At 44.9% G+C, this 24,820-nt stretch overlaps 2 protein-coding genes across 6 annotated transcripts in view; one reads left to right on the top strand and one right to left on the bottom strand.

Moving 5' to 3' along the window:
- cpne4b (copine IVb) overlaps positions 1 to 1,572 on the bottom strand; it is a 19,508-nt gene extending 17,936 nt beyond the window's left edge. Inside the window, exons 1-2 of the mRNA XM_053612285.1 lie at positions 1,402 to 1,572; positions 45 to 224 (exon numbers count right to left, since the gene is read on the bottom strand). Of these exons, the coding sequence (XP_053468260.1) occupies positions 45 to 224; positions 1,402 to 1,572 (351 nt within the window). The remainder of the gene's footprint in view (positions 1 to 44; positions 225 to 1,401) is intronic.
- A 7,348-nt stretch (positions 1,573 to 8,920) lies between these two features.
- dync1li1 (dynein, cytoplasmic 1, light intermediate chain 1) lies at positions 8,921 to 22,251 on the top strand. 5 transcript variants are annotated; one of them, XR_008384511.1, is made up of 15 exons: positions 8,923 to 9,105; positions 9,291 to 9,364; positions 11,560 to 11,676; positions 12,130 to 12,360; positions 15,502 to 15,662; positions 15,990 to 16,083; positions 16,350 to 16,485; positions 16,607 to 16,718; positions 16,823 to 16,882; positions 17,003 to 17,047; positions 17,173 to 17,293; positions 17,669 to 17,797; positions 18,341 to 18,393; positions 18,846 to 18,864; positions 20,887 to 22,251. XR_008384511.1 is itself a non-coding variant. In XM_053612281.1 (14 exons), exons 1-13 carry the CDS (start codon positions 8,993 to 8,995, stop codon positions 18,851 to 18,853), a joined length of 1,401 nt encoding a protein of 466 aa, XP_053468256.1. In that variant the 5' UTR covers positions 8,924 to 8,992; the 3' UTR covers positions 18,854 to 18,864; positions 20,887 to 22,251. The 5 variants fall into 5 exon arrangements, 4 of the variants coding, with proteins under 4 accessions (XP_053468253.1, XP_053468255.1, XP_053468254.1 ...); XM_053612281.1 differs by lacking the exon at positions 18,341 to 18,393 and having other exon boundaries at positions 8,924 to 9,105; XM_053612280.1 differs by lacking the exons at positions 18,341 to 18,393; positions 18,846 to 18,864 and having other exon boundaries at positions 17,173 to 17,263.
- The last annotated feature ends 2,569 nt before the right edge of the window (positions 22,252 to 24,820 follow it).

Below are 24,820 nucleotides of genomic sequence, written 5' to 3'. Positions count from 1 at the left end.
CACTTCCCAAAGGTGTATTCTCCTGCACTAAGAAGAGAGCACACCTGTCCGAGCGTGCACTCCATGGCTCCCTGGAAGTCCGCCTCCTTCAGTCCATTATGGCTGCTGCTGATGTCATGGAGCTCGAAGCGCAGACGCTGTACTTCTTCAAAGTAGTAGTCTACTGTAAAGACCTTGGAGAAGACAGGGCCGATACTGCTGCGGATCACCTCGGTCCGGTCCACCTGGAACACGGACAGCACAAACCCAATCACAGCACTGCTCACACTTCTCAGCCAAGGAGCAAAATGAAAGCTGCACGTCACAGATAAGTAACACGGACAATGTTCCAGAATGTACCAGAATATTTAACCGAAGAATAATAACAAAAACATCTTTCTGCCTTTGTGTTTAAGTCATCTATATCGGTCTATATCTGTCTTTAGTGTGAAAAGATTTCTCCCCGATAACAACCCGCATGTGCAGGCTGTTTTAATGAATCGCTCCATGTGCAGGATTTATATAGAGACATTCCATCACTGCTGTAGCAAAATTAACCAAGCTCAGTTACTTCGGAGGTGAAGTTGCAGCTCGTCCACTGTAGATGATTAGAGAGAGAGAGAGAGAAGGAGAAAACAGCCAGATGCAGAGCGTTTGCTGTTGTAGCTGCTGCCGCTGCTGGTACGGACACGTCTGTGCTGAGAGACGTGTGATGTGCTGAGAGACGTGTGAGCGTGCGACAGGAACCAGCCGTAATGCACAGTTAAGTGTGATGTGCAAATTACTCACGGATTATTCAGACAGTTCTCATTCCAGCTGCGTGGCTGTTATCGGATATCAATTGAACGCAGGACCTCATGCAATAGTGTCTCAAATCTGATTCAACAAAAAGTCGCATGTAACATCTTCACCTTTTCATCTCAGGTGCCTTCTCATTAGAGACACAGCTTTGAGGAATCAGCTGTGGAAGACTGTACTGTTCATCCCAGTGTGTTTCACAGCACAATTACTGCTCATGACATATCTGCTCATTGATTCGGACCTCCAGCTTTCTCACAGGCTGCATACATCATACGTTAGGCTGACCTCCGCATTTCTGCAGTATTCAGCTCTGGAAGACATCCGGACCAGGTTTCAAAATACCTCAATTATGTCAGTCTGGTATCAGCTTTTATTGTTCTGCGTGTGTAACAGGATATCAGAGGATATGGTAGTGTGTGTGTGAGAGAGAGAGAGAGAGAGAGAGAATATGCTGGAGAGGTCCTTGCTTGGTATTACTACTTAATTATAGCAAAGATATAGCTTGCGGTGGAGGGAGGGAAGATAGAGAAATAGATAGAGAAAGAAGATGGAGAAGATATGAGAGTCCTGGAGGAAGCAGACAGAGCTCATGTAGTTTACACAGTCAGTTCTGAAACCCACCTCGAACCACTGTCCATGGGACTGCATCTTTAACACCACGCACGGGTCCGGTTTGGACAGTGCGTCTCTGTCTGAAATACCTTTACAGGCCACGCGCAGCTCCACTTTGGTCAGGCATGGGCTGCTGAAGAGGCCCAGTGTGTTGGCTGCTGACTCGTAGATGTTGCTCATTCTGATCTGTGCTCAAACTGAAATGTGGAGGAGAAAACCTGAGGAAGGAGCGCACAGGTGGGGAACAGAGTTCAGCACTTTATTCTACAGCCATGGACAATGAATATTTAAGCAAAATCACACTGTCACACCAAGAGTGCTGTTGTAGTGAAGAACCACACAGCTGGGATTCAGCTAGGCAGGAGGAAGCAGGTAATCTCAGGCAATCTCAGTTATTCAAGGTAATCTCAGGCAATCTCAGTTATTCAAGGTAATCTCAGGCAATCACAGGTAATCTCAGGTAATCTCAGTTATTCAAGGTAATCTCAGTTATTCAAGGTAATCTCAGGCAATCACAGGTAATCTCAGGTAATCTCAGTTATTCAAGGTAATCTCAGTTATTCAAGGTAATCTCAGGCAATCACAGGTAATCTCAGGTAATCTCAGTTATTCAAGGTAATCTCAGTTATTCAAGGTAATCTCAGGTAATCTCAGTTATTCAAGGTAATCTCAGGTATTATGTAATCTCACGTAATCACTGGTAAATCTCAGTTATTCAAAGTAATCTCAGGTAATCTCAGGTAATCTCAGGTAATCACCGGTAATCTCAGTTATTCAAAGTAATCTAAGGTAATCTCAGGTAATCACCGGTAATCTCAGTTATTCAAAGTAATCTCAGGTAATCTCAGGAAATCACCGGTAATCTCAGTTATTCAAAGTAATCTCAGGTAATCTCAGGTAATCACCGGTAATCTCAGTTATTCAAAGTAATCTCAGGAAATCACTGGTAATCTCGGTTATTCAAAGTAATCTCAGGTAATCTCAGGAAATCACCGGTAATCTCAGTTATTCAAAGTAATCTCAGGTAATCTCAGGTAATCACCGGTAATCTCAGGACATCACGGGTAATCTCAGGCAATCTCAGTTATTCAAGGTAATCTCAGGTATTCTCATGTGAAGTCAGTTATTCAAGGGACTCTCTGGTAAACATAGGTAATATCAGTTATTCATAGTAATCTTAGGTAATCACAGGGTAATCTCAGATTATATCAGTTATTCATAGTAATTTCAGGTAATCTCAGATTATATCAGTTATTCATAGTAATCTCAGGTAATCTCAGATTATATCAGTTATTCAAAGTAATCTTTGCCATGGTAACGCACAGATTGACTGACAGCCTGTAGTAAGTGTACAGTAGTGAGGGGTTGCAGTGTAATGAACTACTGCTAGAAGTGTTAACGTGTATGTAGTGAACACAGACGAGTGGAGGGATACACACAGTGACACGTCCCGGTGCTGTTCTACTGAATATCAGCGCTCTCAGAACCCCTCCCGTCCAGTCAGATCAGAGGACCGGAAATAACCACTAACGATGGTATACAATGTCTATAATGACTGATGCTGTGACCTCAGGAAAGGATTCATTCCTCCTTTCAAACTCCTCCTTTCAGAGAGCATACTCTGCTCTGATTGGTCAAATATCCCAGTCTGTTGTGATTGGTCTACCACTGTCAGCGTGTGTCGAAAAGGAAACGCCCACTACCATAACGACTTTCAGCTAAGTCTGTCAGCGAGCAACCGATGAAGACCAGAGGTGGGGCTTTTTGTTACAAACCTACGTAGGTTAGTACAGGAAGTAAAGTCTGGAATCACTAACGACTCGATTCAGCTGTTCAGAATTGCTTCCTTCTTTTAGGAGTCAATAACTCCTTTGGTCCTGTGCTTTAATTTTTGTGATGTTTTTACATTCACAAACAGCTCTATAACACACTCCATGAAAGGTAATATTTGAAAAACCATAACAGGTGCACTTTAAATAGATTATCTTGGATTTTAAAAGGATTCAGTTTCATACTTTGACCATTAATCTACACACAATAATCCATAATGACAAAGGGCAAATTTAATAAACATCAAAAACTGAAATCTCTCATATAGTTACAGTATCTCACAAAAGTGAGTACACCCCTCACATTTTTGTAAATATTTGATTATATCTTTTCATGTGACAACACTGAAGAAATGACACTTTGCTACAATGTAAAGTAGTGAGTGTACAGCTTGTGGAACAGTGTAAATTTGCTGTCCCCTCAAAATAACTCAACACACAGCCATTAATGTCTAAACCGCTGGCAACAAAAGTGAGTACACCCCTAAGTGAAAATGTCCAAATTGGGCCCAATTAGCCATTTTCCCTCCCTGGTGTCATGTGACTTGTTAGTGTTACAAGGTCTCAGGTGTGAATCGGGAGCAGGTGTGTTAAATTTGGTGTCATCGCTCTCACACTCCCTCATACTGGTCACTGGAAGTTCAACATGGCACCTCAGGGCAAAGAACTCTCTGAGGATCTGAAAAAAAGAATTGTTGCTCTACATAAAGATGGCCTAGGCTATAAGAAGATTGCCAAGACCCTGACACTGAGCTGCAGCACGGTGGCCAAGACCATACAGTGGTTTAACAGGACAGGTTCCACTCAGAACAGGCCTCGCCATGGTCGACCAAAGAAGTTGAGTGCACGTGCTCAGCGTCATATCCAGAGGTTGTCTTTGGGAAATAGACGTATGAGTGCTGCCAGCATTGCTGCAGAGGTTGAAGGGGTGGGGGGTCAGCCTGTCAGTGCTCAGACCATACGCCGCACACTGCATCAAATTGGTCTGCATGGCTGTCGTCCCAGAAGGAAGCCTCTTCTAAAGATGATGCACAAGAAAGCCCACAAACAGTTTGCTGAAGACAAGCAGACTAAGGACATGGATTACTGGAACCATGTCCTGTGGTCTGATGAGACCAAGATAAACTTATTTGGTTCAGATGGTGTCAAGCGTGTGTGGCGGCAACCAGGTGAGGAGTACAAAGACAAGTGTGTCTTGCCTACAGTCAAGCATGGTGGTGGGAGTGTCATGGTCTGGGGCTGCATGATTGCTACCGGCACTGGGGAGCTACAGTTCATTGAGGGAACCATGAATGCCAACATGTACTGTGACATACTGAAGCAGAGCATGATCCCCTCCCTTCGGAGACTGGGCCGCAGGGCAGTATTCCAGCATGATAATGACCCCAAACACACCTCCAAAACGACCACTGCCTTGCTAAAGAAGCTGAGGGTGAAGGTGATGGACTGGCCAAGCATGTCTCCAGACCTAAACCCTATTGAGCATCTGTGGGGCATCCTCAAATGGAAGGTGGAGGAGCACAAGGTCTCTAACATCCACCAGCTCCGTGATGTCGTCATGGAGGAGTGGAAGAGGACTCCAGTGGCAACCTGTGAAGCTCTGGTGAACTCCATGCCCAAGAGGGTTAAAGCAGTGCTGGAAAATAATGGTGGCCACACAAAATATTGACACTTTGGGCCCACTTTGGACATTTTCATTTAGGGGTGTACTCACTTTTGTGAGATACTGTATGTATTCAGAACCTTGGCTAGGGCACTCCAGCAGGCTAGCACCAGCTCAGGGCGTACTGTTTGCTTTGATTATCTTGGGATGTCTCCAGTGCATGACTGGAGTCCACCTGTGGCCAATCCAGCTGATTGGACACAGGTTTAGACAGTGGTGACCAAGAACCCAATGTCCACGCTAACAGAGCTTCAGAAGTCCTCCTCAGAGATGGGAAAAACTGCTGGAAGGACAACCATCTCCAAAATACGTCATCAATCAGAAACGCTCCATCAATCAGACCTTTGTTCTAGAGAGGATAGAATGAAGCCACTTCTGAGTAAAAGGCACATTACAGGCACTTACAGGACTCTGAGAGCATGAGGAAGAAGGTTTGTCTGGTCTGATGAGACAAAAATTGAACTCTGTGCTGAACTCCAAATGCTACGTCTGGTGAAAAGCAGGTACTGCTCATCGACTGGCTAATTCCACCCCTACAGTGAAGCATGGTGGTGGCAGCATCGTGCTATGGGTGTACTTCTCAGAGGCAGGGACAGAGAGACTGGTTAGAAAAGAGGGAAAGATGAATGCAGCCAACTACAAAGAGATTCTTGAAGAAAACCTGCACCAGAGTGCACACTACCTCAGACTGGGGTGAAGTTTCACCTGTCACCATGACAATGATCTGAAGCGTACATCCAAGACAACACTACAGTGGCTTCAGGACAAGTTTATGAATGTTCTTGAGTGGCCCAGGAATAGCTCAAACCTGAACCGCAGAGAACATCCTACTTCCATCAAAAGGTGCAGGATATTTGTTAGTACTTGGAATAGTGAAGGCTACAGCAGGGGGAAGAGCTTTCTCTTATAGAGCCCCACAGTTATGGAACAGTCTTCCAATTAGTGTTCAGGACTCAGACACAGTCTCAGTGTTTAAGTCCAGGCTGAAAATGTAAAATTGTAAATTAGTCAAGACTTTTTGTGAATAGTTTTTTTTCTTAGGTAAAGGAGCAGATCTAGAGGCTCACAGGTATAGAGTGTTGTGGTGAACTGGGATGTTCCGATGCTGTCACTTCCCCACTGGCTGCCTTAAGTATAGCTGTCATTAATTATCTTCAGTTAATGTTTATGTTTAAAGTTATTATGTTACTTGGGGAAAAGTGACTACTTTATAATCAGTCAGAGATTGTTCTTCAAAGTAGTGCTTCATGTTTTAACAGAGTATTCTATAAAATAAGTATTTGTACTTGATATCAAGTAAGGAAGCTGTGGTTCTGAGAGTCCACTCACTTCTTCTGAGGAATACAGAATTTATTGCTGTTTAGAACGGAAAAAGCAAGTGACGTTGCCTATGGAGAAAATCCAATCCATATTATAATGTATGTATAGTGTAATCAGCAGTGTACTGAGAGGAACTTCTGTCTCGTTCTTTTGTGCTGAACATGCAGTGTGTAGAATAAGCGCAGTGAGTCCCCCTGGAACCTCCACAGCGTTCCAAGACCTGACCTGAATACTGCGCTACTCCAAACGGTCAATTATTCATGGATTTCAAGAAGAGCCGGAAGGTTGGCGTTTTTTGATTATATCTAGATCGCGTGCCATTACCGTTTGCCACTGGTGATCCTTTTTTCATTTAAAAAAGGAGCGATACTCACCTCCACACGTTTTCATCTCATGCACCAGACACTCTCTAGTTCTCCTTCTCCATCTTCTACACTCACTAACCCTGAAAACTCAGAAACTGCGAGAACGTAAAGCAGCAACATTTGAGTTTCCAATCCAGGAGGCGTGGCCCTACATTGCATCAAGGGGCGTGGTTACATTAGTCTACGATTACACTGATGATGAATGATTTTTCAAAGAATCCGTGTAGTGCAAATTAAACGTGACGTGTGTACTCCTCTACACAGGACGCCCGGTAGACTGTTTCATCAGGCTGTGAGAAAAAACTGTTCTTTAACAAGAGCAGTGAAAAGAACAAGACCCCAGAGGTCTGAACTGAACGAGTCCACACGCACATAGCCTCAGAATATAAAGGAGCTTGAAATGTTCTGCATGGAGGAGATCCCACTACTACATTACTCAGAGACTTACGAGACTGGGATTCTCTTCAAGACAGGGCTGATATTAATAAGTAGGGTGCCAATAATATTTCTTTAAAAAAAATTTGCACTACTTAATAAAATAAATAAATAAATAACACCAACCCCATACAACATGTGGTAGATAAGATGCTGATATGTCCCATGGAACTGTAGCAGGATCATATTTATGGTGTAAGGAGCTGTTCAGTCAAAAATAACAACCCAAAGAGCAGAGTAATGATGAATGGGTACGACCTAAAGTTCTTCAGTGTTTATCAACTATTTATTACTATTTTATGATCTACAATGATGTAATCACTGTCATATTTACAGGATGCACATATTTGTCATTTGGCCCTATATAAGTATAATACTTCTGATAAATTTACCAAACAGATCTCCTGCTTTAACAGTACAGTACATTCATCTTTCTAGTAACAAGAACAGAGAGAATAAACTTACCAACACTGGCAGTGCGAAATAATTAATCCCAAACGATGGCAGGAAAGTAGTTTAGAGCTGAGCTACACTGAGTAGTGTGTGTGTGTGTGAGTGTGTGTGTGTGCGTTCATGTTCCGCTGAGAGGCGTGAAGTATAGAGCTCCATGAGGATGAGCTGATCCGCAATAACACACACACACACACGGAGTGTAGGTAAACGCAGCTAGTGCCTTTTGTGAGCGCAGTGAAACTCTGACCCCTAGCGGTCATACCGTAAATTTACAGTGAGTTAAGACCAGGCTGTTTTTTTGTTTTTGTTTTGTTTTATTATTTTTTTTAATTAAGGCCGTCCCCACCCCCCTCCCCCCAAGTACATTTAGGAAATAGTTGCTGCAGTCTCTCTCTCTCTCTCTCTCTCTCTCTCTCTCTCTTTCTCTCTTGATATGTTAGTGGAGCCCACACCTCACTGCCATACAGGGCAACCTGCTCAATTACTGACTGGAATATTTTCATCCAGATTCAGGCTCTGTCTCTCAGTTCGATCACTGCAGAGTTGAAGTTGGTGTGTAGTCCGAGATGGTTATAGTGCTTGGAGTGAGTGATGTGGTTATTTCTTAATGTGAATATGAGTTGTGTTCCCGGGGATCTGGATCTTTTCTGAAAGGTCACGATTTGGTCCAGGTCTGGCAGTAGTGCTCCAGCAGGTCCAGGTTCTGCTGAAGGCCCTGTTCAGTAGGAGACAGAAGATCCAGGTCATCTGTGTAGAGCAGGCATTTGATTTCCCACAGAGTGAGACTGGGGTCTGCTGATAGCTCCAGACTGGTCACCAGTTCCTTTATGGAAATGTCGAATAACGTTGGTCTCTCTCTCTCTCTCTGTCTCTCTCTCTCAGTCTCTCTCTCTCTGTCTGTCTGTCTCTCTCTCTGTCTCTCTCTCTCTCTCTCTGTCTGTCTCTCTCTCTCCCCCTCTCTCTCCCCCTCTCTCTAGCTTTGAGTAACAACTATCAGCGGAAGAAAGGAAAGAATCTGTCACTATTTCATCCCTCACTTTATAGATGCACTTTTAAAAGTATTGCTTTATCCAAATAGACAGTTTATGGAAGCAGACTCAGGCTTTTGTCATCTTCTCCTGTTTATTTATTTATTAATTTCGTTTCAGAGAGCATAACTCTTCCTGTTATATGAATGAGATGTGTGTGTGTGTGTGTGTGTGTGTGTGTGTGCGAGGATGTTTTGGTTTGACAGGTCTGATTGTGAGGCGATTGCGGCCCGCTACTCCACGCCCAGGAGCCCATTCTACTGACTCATTTCTTTACCACCCGTTTTTTTATCCTAATCCCGCCTCCTACGTTGTGATTGGCTGTCATCGCTCCGCCTCCTGCACTGTGATTGGCTGTAACCGCTTGCTTTCCGCTCTACTGTGCTGTTCTTCAGTGGTACAGCCATTCCTAGCACATCAGGCGGAATTGGTCGGAATGCGGGTGGGATAAACAAACTCCGCTGGGTACATCCGGGCTCTTTGTGTTGGTGTCACAAGCCTGTGAAGATGGCGGCGGTAGGGAGGAACACACTGATAGCTGCTAGCATACATGTAAATAACAGCAGCACCGCAGACAACCAGAACCAGAACCAGGAGGAGGAGGACGGGCAGAACTTATGGTGAGTCCCTGTGCTGATTTATCACTAACCGGCCGGGTGAGACATGCTAGCTGCTTAGCAGTGAGACAGGCAGAGAGCTAGCGGATAACTAGCAGGAGAGAGAGAGAGAGACAGACAGACAGACAGACAGACAGGTGGGTCAATGGCTGCACCGAACCCAACGCCCGGTTCGTTTCTCTGTGCAGGTCGTCCATACTGAGCGAAGTGTCAACGCGGTCCCGGTCCAAACTGCCGTCCGGGAAAAATGTGCTGGTTATGGGTGAGTTTCTGTCCTTCAGCTGCACTCTTATTGTCTGTGATATGGGCTGAGGCCCAGGAGTCCTTCATCCTCCTCATCCTCCTCATCCTCCTCATCTTCATCATCTTCATCATCTTCACATCTCCTCATCCTTCTCTCTCCTCATTCTCCTCCTCCTTCTCCTCCTCATTCTCCTCATCCTCACATTCTCCTCATTCTCCTCATTCTCCTCATCCTTCTGTCTCCTCATTCTCCTCATCCTTCTGTCTCCTCATTCTCCTCATCCTTCTGTCTCCTCATTCTCCTTATCCTTCTGTCTTCTCATTCTCATCCTCACATTCTCCTCATCCTTCTGTCTCCTCATTCTCCTCATCCTCACATTCTCCTCATCCTCACTTTCTCCTCATCCTTCTATCTCCTCATCCTCACATTCTCCTTATCCTTCTATCTCCTCATTCTCCTCATCCTCACATTCTCCTCATCCTTCTGTCTCCTCATTCTCCTCATCCTTCTGTCTCCTCATTCTCCTCATCCTCACATTCTCCTCATCCTCACATTCTCCTCATCCTCACATTCTCCTCATCCTTCTATCTCCTCATTCTCCTCATCCTCACATTCTCCTCATCCTTCTGTCTCTTCATTCTCCTCATCCTTCGGTCTCCTCATCCTCCTCATCCTCCTCATCCTCACATCCTCCTCATCCTCACATCCTCCTCATCCTCACATTCTCCTCATCCTCACATTCTCCTCATCCACACATTCTCATCATCCTCCTCATCCTCACATCTCCTCATCTCCACATCTCCTCATCCCCCTCATCTTCACATCCCCTCATCCTCCTCATCCTCACATCTCCACAGCCCCTCATCTTCACATCTCCATAGCCCCTCATCCTCACATCCAGTCATCCCCTCATCCTCACATTCTCCTCATCCTCCTCATCCTCACATCTCCTCATCCCCCTCATCCTCACATCCCCTCATCTTCACATCTCCTCATCCTCACATCTCACATCCCCATCACCGCATCAACACCACATCACCATCTCATTGATGACGGAACCACAGAGATCTTCAGGAAGTGGATGTGAACCTGACTGAGAGTGTGTGTTTCAGTTCAGCCGCGTCACACCGTCCACACTGCTATAACTCATTTCTCTATGTTAGCTTCTTTGTAATGGCTTTAACCGTTCTGTATTCCAGTCTGTTTTGTGTTTTTATTTTCTTATTGTGTAAAGCGCCTCGAGAAGCTGCTTTAAAGGTGCTATTTAAAAAAAAGTTTATTATTTTTATTTTTATTATAAACGCCTCCTGAACACAGCACACTTAACACTCCATGCAGGGTCTACATGCAGTATTAGTGTTTATTTATTTTAAACCTCTGCATGTGTTTATACAGGTGAATTTATGCAGGTGAATTTATACATGTGAATTAATGCAGGTGTAGTTATACATGTGTATTTATACATGTGTATTTATGAAGGTGAATTTATGAAGGTGAATTAATGCAGGTGTATTTATGCATGTGTATTTACGCAGGTGTATTTACGCAGGTGAATTTAGACAGGTGAATTTATGCAGGTGTATTTATGCAGGTGTATTTATACAGGTGTATTTATGAAGGTGAATTAATGCAGGTGTATTTATACATGTGTATTTACGCAGGTGAATTTAGACAGGTGAATTTATGCAGGTGAATTTATGCAGGTGTATTTATACAGGTGTATTTATGAAGGTGAATTTAGACAGGTGAATTTACGCAGGTGTATTTATACATGTGAATTTACGCAGGTGAGTTTACGCAGGTGTATTTACGCAGGTGTATTTATACATGTGAGTTAACGCAGGTGTATTTATACATGCGAGTTAATGCAGGTGTATTTATACATGTGAATTTATGCAGGTGTATTTATGAAGATGAATTAATGCAGGTGAATTAATGCAGGTGTATTTATACATGTGTATTTATGCAGGTGAATTAATGCAGGTGAATTATTCAGGTGTATTTAGACAGGTGTATTTATTCAGGTGTATTTATGCAGGTGAATTATTCAGGTGTATTTATGCAGGTGTATTTATGCAGGTGTATTAATGCAGGTGAATTATTCAGGTGTATTTAGACAGGTGTATTTTTGAAGGTGTATTTAGACAGGTATATTTAGACAGGTGTATTTATATTGTCACTCTCGAACCCGTACTGTTTCTCCATGTGTGCAGGTGAGGTGGCATCTGGAAAGACCACGCTGGTGGCCAAGCTGCAAGGTGTGGAGGAATACATGAAGGGGCGTGGCTTGGAGTATCTCTATTTCAGCGTTCATGACGAGGATGTAGACGGTGAGAACTTCCACAGCTCACTGGCACGTCACAGTTTAGAACCCCGCGTGACCTTCTTGTGTAGCTTCCTGAGTATATATGGATAAAGATCTGGCTGTAGTCACTCCTGTTTTCAAAGTGTGACCCTTTGTACTTCCTGGACCTGAGACTTGGCCTGAGTCAGGTACATGAAGGTGGTTCGTCAGGGAGGTCAGCTGTAGAACTTTTTTGAAAGTCACAGAGTCTCACGTTATGGGTTTGAAGCTCCAGCATTGAGACGTTTGCCATCGTGTGACTTTTTTAATTTTATTTCAGTGAACCTTCACAAATTCCCTCTGATTTGAAGATTTGGTGAATGTAGCTCTTCTGTGAGATGAGTTTCTCCAGTGAAGATCTCCGCACTGACGATGCACACTTCTCTAATAAGCAAACGTCATATTATTGATATTTAGTCTTTGGGTCTTTTTGTTGCAGACCACACACGGTGTAACGCCTGGGTGCTGGATGGAGATCTGTATCATAAAGGCCTGCAGAAGTTCGCCATGTGTGTGGAAAACCTGGCGGACTCTCTGGCCGTGTTGGTGGTGGACCTGTCCCGGCCCTGGCTTGCCCTTGACTCTCTCCACAAATGGACCAGCGTGCTGAGGGACTACCTGGACAAACTGCGGGTTCCTCCCGAGACCATGAGAGAGCTTGAGCACAGATGTGAGTGTGTGTGTGAGAGTGTGTGCAGGGCTCTATGGTAACAATTTCTTTTAGGGGCACTTGTGCAAATTTGTTGACTTTCGCTCGGCGTCTGTGAAATAATTTGCCTTGCTGTTTTTTATAACACTTTCGGGGTGGGGGTCGGTTGGGTGGAGGGTATTTATATACAGCAAGGAGTACATGTCTGACCTTGTGCACACCTTCTGCTTGTAGTGTGTGTAACGTCAGGGCTTTGTGTGGGTCTGTAGTGTGTGTAACGTCAGGGCTTTGTGTGGATCTGTAGTGTGTGTGTAACGTCAGGGCTTTGTGTGGATCTGTAGTGTGTGTGTAACATCAGGGCTTTGTGTGGATCTGTAGTGTGTGTGTAACATCAGGGCTTTGTGTGGGTCTGTAGTGTGTGTGTAATGTCAGGGCTTTGTGTGGGTCTGTAGTGTGTGTGTAATGTCAGGGCTTTGTGTGGGTCTGTAGTGTGTGTGTGTGTGTGTGTGTGTGTAACGTTAGGGCTTTGTGTGGGTCTGTAGTGTGTGTGTGTGTGTGTGTGTGTAACGTCAGGGCTTTGTGTGGGTCTGTAGTGTGTGTGTGTGTAATGTCAGGGCTTTGTGTGGGTCTGTAGTGTGTGTGTGTGTGTGTGTGTGTGTGTAACATCAGGGCTTTGTGTGGGTCTGTAGTGTGTGTAACGTCAGGGCTTTGTGTGGGTCTGTAGTGTGTGTAACGTCAGGGCTTTGTGTGGGTCTGTAGTGTGTGTAACGTCAGGGCTTTGTGTGGGTCTGTAGTGTGTGTAACGTCAGGGCTTTGTGTGGGTCTGTAGTGTGTGTAACGTCAGGGCTTTGTGTGGGTCTGTAGTGTGTGTGTGTAACGTCAGGGCTTTGTGTGGGTCTGTAGTGTGTAACGTCAGGGCTTTGTGTGGGTCTGTAGTGTGTAAAGTCAGGGCTTTGTGTGGGTCTGTAGTGTGTGTAACGTCAGGGCTTTGTGTGGGTCTGTAGTGTGTGTAACGTCGGGGCTTTGTGTGGGTCTGTAGTGTGTGTAACGTCGGGGCTTTGTGTGGGTCTGTAGTGTGTGTAACGTCAGGGCTTTGTGTGGGTCTGTGGTGTGTGTGTGTAACGTCAGGGCTTTGTGTGGGTCTGTAGTGTGTGTAACGTCAGGGCTTTGTGTGGGTCTGTAGTGTGTGTGTAACGTCAGGGCTTTGTGTGGGTCTGTAGTGTGTGTAACGTCAGGGCTTTGTGTGGGTCTGTGGTGTGTGTGTGTGTAACGTCAGGGCTTTGTGTGGGTCTGTAGTGTGTAACGTCAGGGCTTTGTGTGGGTCTGTAGTGTGTAAAGTCAGGGCTTTGTGTGGGTCTGTAGTGTGTGTAACGTCAGGGCTTTGTGTGGGTCTGTAGTGTGTGTAACGTCGGGGCTTTGTGTGGGTCTGTAGTGTGTGTAACGTCGGGGCTTTGTGTGGGTCTGTAGTGTGTGTAACGTCAGGGCTTTGTGTGGGTCTGTGGTGTGTGTGTGTAACGTCAGGGCTTTGTGTGGGTCTGTAGTGTGTGTAACGTCAGGGCTTTGTGTGGGTCTGTAGTGTGTGTGTAACGTCAGGGCTTTGTGTGGGTCTGTAGTGTGTGTAACGTCAGGGCTTTGTGTGGGTCTGTGGTGTGTGTGTGTGTAACGTCAGGGCTTTGTGTGGGTCTGTAGTGTGTGTGTAACGTCAGGGCTTTGTGTGGGTCTGTAGTGTGTGTGTAATGTCAGGGCTTTGTGTGGGTCTGTATAGTGTGTGTGTGTGTGTAACGTCAGGGCTTTGTGTGGGTCAATAGTGTGTGTTTGTAACATCAGGGCTTTGTGTGGGTCTGTAGTGTGTGTGTGTGTGTAACGCCAGGGCTTTGTGTGGGTCTGTAGTGTGTGTGTGTGTAACGTCAGGGCTTTGTGTGGGTCTGTAGTGTGTGTGTGTGTGTGTGTGTGTGTGTGTAACGTCAGGGCTTTGTGTGGGTCTGTAGTGTGTGTGTGTGTAACGTCAGGGCTTTGTGTGGGTCTGTAGTGTATGTGTGTGTAATGTCAGGGCTTTGTGTGGGTCTGTAGTTTGTGTGTGTAACGTCAGGGCTTTGTGTGGGTCTGTAGTGTGTGTGTGTGTAACGTCAGGGCTTTGTGTGGGTCGGTAGTGTGTGTGTAACGTCAGGGCTTTGTGTGGGTCTGTAGTGTGTGTGTGTAACGTCAGGGCTTTGTGTGGGTCTGTAGTGTGTGTGTAACGTCAGGGCTTTGTGTGGGTCTGTAGTGTGTGTGTGTGTAACGTCTGGGCTTTGTGTGGGTCTGTAGTGTGTATGTGTGTGTGTGTGTGTGTGTGTGTGTGTGTGTAACGTCAGGGCTTTGTGTGGGTCTGTAGTGTATGTGTGTGTAACGTCAGGGCTTTGTGTGGGTCTGTAGTGTATGTGTGTGTAACGTCAGGGCTTTGTGTGGGTCTGTAGTGTGTGTGTGTGTGTGTAACATCAGGGCTTTGTGTGGGTCTGTAGTATGTGTGTAACGTCAGGGCTTTGTGTGGGTCTGTAGTGTGTGTGTAACGTCAGGTCTTTGTGTGGGTCTGTAGTGTGTGTGTAACGTCAGGGCTTTGTGTGGGTCTGTAGTGTGTGTGTGTGTGTAACGTCAGGGCTTTGTGTGGGTCTGTAGTGTGTGTGTGTAATGTCAGGGCTTTGTGTGGGTCTGTAGTGTGTGTGTGTGTGTAACGTCAGAGCTTTGTGTGGGTCTGTAGTGTGTGTGTGTGTGTGTGTGTGTAACGTCAGGGCTTTGTGTGGGTCTGTAGTGTGTGTGTGTAACGTCAGGGCTTTGTGTGGGTCTGTAGTGTGTGTGTGTCTGTAACGTCAGGGCTTTGTGTGGGTCTGTAGTGTGTGTGTGTAACGTCAGGGCTTTGTGTGGGTCTGTAGTGTGTGTGTAACGTCAGGGCTTTGTGTGGGTCTGTAGTGTGTGTGTAACGTCAGGGCTTTGTGTGGGTCTGTAGTGTGTGTGTAACGTCAGGGCTTTGTGTGGGTCTGTAGTGTGTGTGTAACGTCAGGGCTTTGTGTGGGTCTGTAGTGTGTGTGTAACGTCAGGGCTTTGTGTGGGTCTGTAGTGTGTGTGTAACGTCAGGGCTTTGTGTGGGTCTGTAGTGTGTGTGTGTAACGTCAGGGTGTGTGTGTGTAGTGGTGAAGCAGTTCCAGGAGTACGTGGAACCAGGAAGCAGTGTGGACGCAGTGCCCCAGAGGAGAAACGCAGAATCGGAGGAGGAGAGTGTGGTGCTTCCTCTGGGTGACAACACACTCACACACAACCTGGGCATCCCTCTAGTGGTGCTGTGTACCAAGGTAGGGCACGCCTCTCACACGCCTCTCACACGCCACTCACAGGCCACTCACAGGCCTCTCACCCGCCTCTCACCCGCCTCTCACCCGCCTCTCACCCGCCTCTCACCCGCCTCTCACCCGCCACTCACCCGCCACTCACCCGCCACTCACTCGCCACTCACTCGCCACTCACTCGCCTCTCACACGCCTCTCAACCGCCTCTCACTCGGCTCTCACACGCCTGCTAGAAACCAGGAACTCAGTAAAGACCCACACATTCAGGTACCTTCATCAGCTACAAGGGTCCAAGATAAAAGCTTCTCTCTCTCCCCCTCCCCCCCTCCCCAGTGTGATGCTATCAGCACTTTGGAGAAGGAGCACGATTACAGAGACGAGCACTTAGACTTCATCCAGTTGCACATCCGACGCTTCTGTCTGCAGTGTATCCTTCACAGCCGAGCTCTTGTAAATCTTTCAGCCAGGTGCATATGGTTTATACACACACACACACACAAACACACACACACACACACACACACACCCAGTCATAAATCCAGTGATCGAAGGTCAGAAGGTTGTATGATTGCAGTTCCTCCTGCTGCAGTAGATTACATTACAGCGTTATCTGGAGAGGTGTGATGTTCCTCAGGTAGCGCAGGTTCTCAGCGTGTTCTGCCCCTTGACTCGTGTCTCCTCATGCTCACCCAGATGGCGCAGCGCTTCTCTACACATCCATGAAGGAGAACAAAAATCTAGACTTGACATACAAATACCTCATCCACAGGTTATACGGCTTCCCGTTCCACTTCCCCGCCCAGGTGGTAGAGAAGGATTCGGTGTTTATGTAAGTTCTTCAGACTATGATTTGCCGTGTTTAGAGTTGGCAGAAGAACGGCAGGTTTGGGGCGTGGGTCAGAGCACGTCTCTGTAAAGCACGGTGTACATGCTTTGTGTTGTCTTTCCAGTCCATCAGGATGGGACAACGAGAAGAAGATCGCCATCCTACATGAAAACCTCCAGAGCATCAAAGCAGACGACAGCTTTGAAGATGTAATAGTGAAGCCCCCGGTTCGGAAGGTCCGACTCTCTACCGTCACCACCGATAGAACTCACTCCATTATTAGTATCGTCTTTCAATAAAAACAACTAAACTTCTCTCTCTCCGTCATGCCGTGTTCCAGTTCGTACACGAGAAGGAAATCCAAGCAGAAGATGACCAGGTGTTTCTCGTGAAGCTGCAGGTAATCGTGCTCATAAATTCACACATCCCTTGCAGGATGTGCAGAGTGTTGGTGTGTGTGTATTAATGCGAGTGTTGGTGTTGGTGCTGAGCCGCTTCCCCTCTCTGATCTGGTTCGTAGAGTCTGTTAGCCAAACAGCCTGCAGCGACTGCTGGGAGGCCCGTGGTGAGTACTCCCTCCTCCGGGATTCACCGTTTCTGTGTTTATTCGTGTGTATCTGTGTTAACCTGACCATTGTGCTCTGTGTGTGTGTGTGTGTGTGTGTGTGTGTGTGTGTGTGTGTGTGTTAGGACACCTCGAACAGAGCTCCCACCGGCTCCCCGAGGACGACCAATCGCTCCGCAGCCGCTAACGTGGCTAACGTCATGCCCATGCAATCAGGTACCAAGAAGATTGATCCCAACATGAAAGGTGTGTACGAGGGCCGTGCCTCCAGGAAGCATGCTCTCTTCTCTTCCCCTTTTGTTTCCTCTCTCTCTCTCTCTCTCTCTCTCTCTCTCTCTCTCTCTCTCTCTCTCTCTCTGTGTTATTCAGTCCAGGCACTGGAGACCAGGAGTCTTCTTGCTTTTAGTGAGTGTGGATGGGATGGAGACCAGGAAGTGCACTCCCCTTTTAACTCTGCTTTCTATCATCTATTTAAACCTTTCCCCTGCTTTTCTTTCTTTCTCCATCGCTTTTTTTTTTTTAACTCTTGAGATGCACAGTGAATAGTTTGGAGAGCACAGCTGGGGTACTGTAGGTCATGTAGAAGGATCTCAGCTTGTTTGTGTCTTCTCCATGTGGCAGGAGGTCAGACCAGTGAGGGCGTGCTGGCTAACTTCTTCAACAGCCTCCTGACTAAGAAAGCAGGTTCTCCTGGGCCGGGCCAGCCCTCGGGAGGTGGCAGCAACACTCCTGGAACAGTGCGAAAGTCTGGTAGGAACCACCATGTTACACATCCACACGTCTTTCTACATCACTTCATCTAATAAACACAGCACTGAAAACTCTTTACCTTTACAGCAGACTTCCCGTTAGCCAGTAAATACCGGTTTTCCACCGTTAACTTCAAAATGGCCAACAAAGTCATAAACTGTCTGACGCAACGTCCGGTTAAAATATCAACACGAAGCAGACATGTTCTAGCGAAGTAGCTTCACAGTCACATTTATATCAAGTCTCTGTCTGCACAGATATATATATATATATATATATATATATATATATATATATATATATATATATATATATATATATATATATTATATATCTTCCCATGCTTCTCCTGTAACGTGTACCTGATTGTACTGTTAGTATTATATCTCTGGGGCAGGAGGCGGGATTCAGGCTGATTACAACTCAAAAGGCCTTTTTATTCTCTCTATTTTACTTTCACTTTTCAGTGGACTCATTCAACCACACCCACACAAAAACACTCTCTCTCTCTCTCTCTCTCTCTCTCTCTCTCTCTCCTTACAGTAGACACTGAATCATAAACAGCCCCACAGTAAACTCGGTCTAATCCAACACAGGTGAGAATCTCATGTTACCTGCAGATTCGACCCGCCTCCTCTGTGTCCGCAGCTGACGCTCGACCCCGCCCCCACAATCACATCTACTACGCATAGTCCAAAATGTTACACTGCAGAATAAACCGGTAAACGTTGTCATTAACATCGTTTTGCAGAAACTCCATCTATATTTAAGTTCTCTTAAAAGTAAAAAAAAAAAAAACCCAAAACCCGTCGAAACCTGATTTGATTTTTCATCATTTTTGGCTAGAGTTGATCTGCAGTGACGTCCGGCAGGTTTTATTCCGACTGCCTCACAATGACCCCACAATGACCCCACCTCAGCTGTGTGCAGGTTTTTCATTATGATGTTCTACACCATTGAGTTTTGTCCTCATGTTCGTCCATGTTTTTGTTTCTCCACTCTCCTCCTCCTCCTCCTCATCTGTTCCTCCTCCCCTCTTCCATACCAGATTTCTGACATCAGCAACGGTAAAGAGAAACAAAAACAACCCTTTACTGCATGTTCCTCAGTGCAAGAAAACACCGTCACCGATTCAACCTGTTGTGCAAACACACGTAACAATGTCACGGCGCTTCTAGCCACTGCGGCGTGTATAAGACGCCTCGCTCTGTGTTACCATAGTAACCGGGATTACTGTAAATGCATTGAGAATTAATTAACATCTTGCATTCTGAATGACGCGCTGGTACACCTGCAGTTTCCTCACACACGTTGACGCTAACACACCGCTTACCTACGGTCACATGACTGTTGGGCTGCTTTGGGTGCGCTTCCAATTATTAACCCTTCCACTGCAGCTTCATTTAAAAGGAATGGTCTAAAGGTAAAGTAACGGTATCCCATAATGACTGCCATATACATATGTGTGTGTGTATGTGTGTGTGTGTGTGTGTGTGTGTGTGTGTGTGTGTGTGTGTGTGTTTCTCCTCACTAACACATGTTGGTAACCAGTTTAACACTGTCTTTCATGGTGTGTGTGTGTGTGTTAGCCCGGGGATGTTGGCCACGTTAAGGTGTGTGTTCATGCAGATCTCATGTGCATACAGAGCTTTCCCTCAGAACGCACGAGCCGTTCATCCTCTGCACGAACCCGTCCGCACACACTTGTGTTACTATACCTTATCTTCCAGTAACGTATCTTCAGCTCCACATTTCTAACTGAAGAAGACTTGTATTTACTCGCGTAAGGGAAAGGAACCTTCGCAAGTATGGAAACACAAGTGTGCACTCAACCGTGCTGGACCCGAGTGTGTTCTGTGTGAAGCCACAGGTTTAGCAGGATAAACCCAGCATGGCTTTTCCTTCAGCTGCTAATTCAGTGTTTTGAGTTAATGATTTATTTTCAGATGTGTGTGTGTGTGTGTGTGTGTGTGTGTGTGTGAGAATTGGCTACAGGAAGGCGTTTCCAGTTCAGTGTTATTTAACAGCGTGTATACTGATGATAAGGTGCAGTGGAATCACACCAGCTGACCCACTGAACCCCCGGGCCTGATATATATATATATGTATATATATATATATATATGTGTGTGTATATATATATATATATATATATATATATATATATATATATATATAATATATAGAATGTGATTCATATGGTGATTTACATTTAGCCACGCCCACAAAACTCCATAAAAGGAAAAACGCACCAAGAGCTAGCTGAAAACAGTAAAACGACTAATAAACGGTCAAAGTGTGTGTGTGTGTGTGTGTGTGAGACTGAAATATAACCAGTTTAAACCCAACAACATGGTTTGTATATTAAAGTGCATGGAAGCTCCTGGAGTCTGAGCACGCTGTCCTGTCCGGCTCTGCTGAATTTACCGTCTGCATAACTTTTATTATTATTATACTTGCACGTTTGCGTCTTCCTAATACATCGACTATCCTCTGTCCATAATTCTTCTCTTTTTTAAATTTAATTTACAGTGTTTTTTTTTTGCTTTTGCTGTTTATTATAATACGTTTAGATGTTATTGTAGAACAGTTTTCATCATGTTTTTATTATTATTATTATTATTATTTTAAAAGTCATTTTTAACCATTATTTTCCATTTATCCCTGTTAAGGAACTGCCCCTAGTGTAGATACAGTAACATCTGGAGGGGTTTAACCTGTACATATTGTGTAATTACGTGTGTGTGAGACTTTGACAAGTAAAGACCTCTTTATGCTTCTGCCGATTGTATGGATAATTCACTTGGGTACATTTTAGAAATATATATATATATATATTTCTAAAATGTACCCAAGTGAATTATCCATACAATCGGCAGAAGCATAAAGAGGTCTTTACTTGTCAAAGTCTCACACACACGTGTGTATGTATATATATATATATATATATATATATATATATATATATATATATATATATATATATATATATATATATATATATATATATATATAAGGTTAGGTACAAAAAAAAAGGTTAGAGTGTTTGTTGGAATTCCATACCATGACGGTGTGTGTGTGTGTTTCAGGATCTAAGTTGGGTTTGACCGATGTCCAGGCGGAGCTCGACCGAATTTCCAGCAAGTCGGACCTGGATCACTCCGCCCCCAATGCGACCACGCCCCCTGCTGAAAACGACGAGTCCTGAAAAAGAAGCAGGATGACTCACTGTCACACCCCCCCGGCCCGCCCCGCCCCCTTTCTCCTTCATCCTTTCTGACCTCCGCTCTGTCCGTCTCTTCTCCGCTCCCCGAAAGAAGAATTGACCCACGTTTCCAGCGAGACCAGTGACTCAGAGCTGCATGTAGAGCCAACTGCCACACCATTTCTGTTCACACACACACACACACACACACACACACACACACACACACACACACACACACACACAGAGTCCCACTCCCACCCCCACCCCCACTCCCAGTATATCTGTATGTATAATGAATAGAGAGGTCATGAAGAGGGTGAAAAGGAACAGTAATGGAGGGGTTGCAGAATGTACTGTGTGTGTGTGTGTGTGTGTGTGTGTGTGTGTGTGTGTGTGTGTGTGTGTGTGTGTGTGGTTATGAACGTGAGGTAGGTTTTCTTGTCACTGTCCTTCGTCACTGTCGTCGTTCTGATTTGACTCGTCCGGGATGTCCGGAACATTCTGTTCTTTTCACGTGAACACTATACACACGTGCAGACACTAAAACCCGTGTTTGTGTTTCGCTTATTAAAGCTCATGGAGCATTTTCAGTTTACAGCAAAACCACCAAGGCGTTTAGAGCGCAGTGAGGATCGTGGCACTACGGTTCTTTACAACAAGGCTGTTTACGATTTTCACACACACACACACACACATGCGCCTTTTCGTCTCAGCATCGTCTCTGATCAGTGTGTGTTTTCTTCTCCGTATAATGAACGGAGGCACTACAATCCATGTGAGCATGCAGCAGTGTTCTTCTCGATACACTAGTCCTGGAGCTTACTTCTGTCTAACTGTGTGTGTGTGTGTGTGTGTGTGTGTGTGTGTGTGTGTGGGTGTGTGTGTGTGTGTGTGTGTGTGGGTGTGTGTGTGTGTGTGTGTGTATAGAAAGCGGTGGTATGTAGTGTAGATGTAGAACAGGAGGGGGGTAGGTAGGTGGTAGTGTGTGTAGTCAGTAAACAGCGAGAGAAAGTTAACTCCCAGGGAATGAGGAAGAGTAGGAAGGGCATGCGAGATCAGAAGTCACTCTACCCTGTTCGAATTGTACAGTCATTCATGTCCAACATCTGGGTGGGTGGTGGAGTTAAAAAAATAAATAAAATTAAATTAAAAAAACAAAAACAAGGTCCTGTAATTTCACAAGATGTAGTCGCATTTCTCTGGATCAGGTCTGTAAGCATTCTATTAAAGTTGTATTTATTGGGAATGATGGGCTGATTGGTGTTATTGTGCGTTAGCATGAACTATCTCACACACGCACACAGCCTTTCACTCTGTCTGTCTGTGTCTGATCTAATACCGACGTTCCGATCCGTAATAATTCCATCATCTCGGTTATAGTTAGCGCTCGGATTTTTCCAGTAACTCGAACGCTGGATCTCAATGTATTCTGAACTGAAGATCGGACACGCTTAAAACATTATCTTAAAACATTGATCTGTAATTATATTTATCGTGTGTTAGTTCCTCGATTCGTCCTTGAGACAGTGATAGCATTTTGAGATCAAATTCAGTTTAAATTTGTGAACGGTTTCTGTGTATTTGTCTTTTGTAATAGCGTTGGGAGACCACAGGGGGCGATAGAAATAATTTTGTGAATATAATTCATCTCCATTAAAAATATAAGATTATACGTGTTATTACAGTTACTCCGTAGTTAATGTGATGAGCTACACCAAGTGGTTACTCTGCTAGGGGACCTGAAGGAAACTGACCACGCACACCCACTATAAATGATCACGATATATATATATAGAGAGAGAGAGATCAGTGAGCCTCAGGAATAAGAAGTCTGTAAGAAAGCATGGGTGAAATCTGCAAAAGAACCCTGCACAGAAAATACTTCAGTTGGATGGATCTGATGGTAGAGCGTTTGTGTAGAGAAAGTCAGGAAAAGAATTCCCACCAAACTGCTTTTACAGAGGACCAAGGAGGCTGGGGCTATTTTCCCTACAGTGCTGTTGGTGAGATTATGGTCACTGATACCATCATGAACTCAGAAGTGTACAGGAATATTCTGGATGAAAATTTGAAGAAATGATTCAAGCTACAGAAGTGGATTTTTCAGCAGACACCAGCTGCAGTTTGGAAGAATGCTTCCCAGAGCCCTCCAACCATAATCGTACCCACCTGACCATCTACAGCAGTGGTTCCCAAACGGAGGTGACGGAGGGGGTATGGGAGCAAAATGCTGAGATTTATTGTTCATTTAATTCTGCCTCACTAAACAACATTAAAATTTTAAGTTTTTATGTTAGTTTCAAGTTTATATTTGTGGCCTCCAGTGTACAAACAGCAAAATTGCAATGTTCTAAAGGTCAAATACATGACATCCAATCAAATGATCCTGTCTTTCACAAAACTGCATCCACTCAGTCACGCGTCAGTGTGCATCTTACCACATGTCATTTATCACCAGCACACGGCTATATGATGAAGTAATAACTCGTAACATTAAAATGGAGAAGTACAAAGAACATGGCCCGCAACCACAGCAAGCCCCCTGATCCATGGTCTTCTGACAGCAGTGGCCCAGGTCCCTCTAACACCGCATCTGTAGCAAGCGTAAGTGTACCCACTGCTACTAGCCCAGTTCACACTGATACAGACAGCGATGTATCTGAAGTTGAAACGCCACCTCTTCTTCACCAGCAATTCGCAGAAAAAACATCAAAGAGGTGCATATATGATGAGAAATATATTTCTTTGGGCTTTACACACGCTGACAGTGAAGAAAATCCCCAGCTACAGTGTGTATATGTGCAAAAGTACTCTTTAATAACTGCATGAAACCAGCATTTCTGTACAGACATTTAGAAACAAGGAATGCTACTTACTTTTTGCTAAATAAACCTCGAGAGTTTTTTGAAAGACATTTAAGACAACTCAGGAGTAGTACGACCCTTATAACAGTGTAGGAAACCCTAAATAGGAAGGGTCTGGAAGCATCCCACATGGAGAGTTGCACAGTGGCTAAGACGGGCAAACCCCATACTATTGTGGAGGACTTCATTCTTCCTGCTTCGGCTGATATAGCTGGTGTAATGCTTGGGGAAAAGGCCAAAAAAAAGAGAAAAAACAATACAGAGGATGCCATCATCAGACAGCACAGTTTGACAGAGGGGGTACGCAAAGGGATATTAAATGCCTGGGGGGGTACGCCACTGTAAAAAGTTTGGGAACCACTGATCTGCAGTAATCGCTGCCTTAAGAAGTTCTTGTGAACGAAAACGAGCAGATTATCGATGCTGTAGTGTGGATGAACTGAACGTTTTGTTGGTTGAAACTTGGAGGAACCTTCCACCATGACTAACCTGAATCCTGGTGAACATTTACAGAGTTCATCAGTGAGATCCTCATAACTTTGGGGAATTTGAACCTAATGCTGGACCAAATTTTAACCTCAATGCTCAATGTAGATGTCTCGAAGCTGTAACTGCCAACTACAGCTTTACAACAAAGTTCTAACGTTGGACATTTGTGCTGCTGGAATAATCATTTTCAAAACATTGAATAATACTGATCCTTTATTGTATACAGTAGATTCCCACCTGCGATGTCTGACCCAGCGGTGGCGCTGTCGTCTCAGTTATTGATTAAGATTTAAGGCTATCCAAGGAAGAACATCCACTGCCATCTTTAGTGTATCTGTGTGGTGCAATCCACAGGAATCTGTTGGTGATCTTCAGGCTGTCCATGCAGGGCAATGTATGTGGTCCTATTCGAAGTACTTCTGTCTTAGGATTAAGTAGGTAGAAGTTACTCAGCGTCCAGTC

This window comes from Ictalurus furcatus, chromosome 24 (genome assembly GCF_023375685.1).
Source record: "Ictalurus furcatus strain D&B chromosome 24, Billie_1.0, whole genome shotgun sequence".
Lineage (NCBI taxonomy): Eukaryota > Metazoa > Chordata > Actinopteri > Siluriformes > Ictaluridae > Ictalurus > Ictalurus furcatus.
Note: the sequence above shows the minus strand (reverse complement) of the source record. Positions and strands in the feature narration are given on the sequence as shown.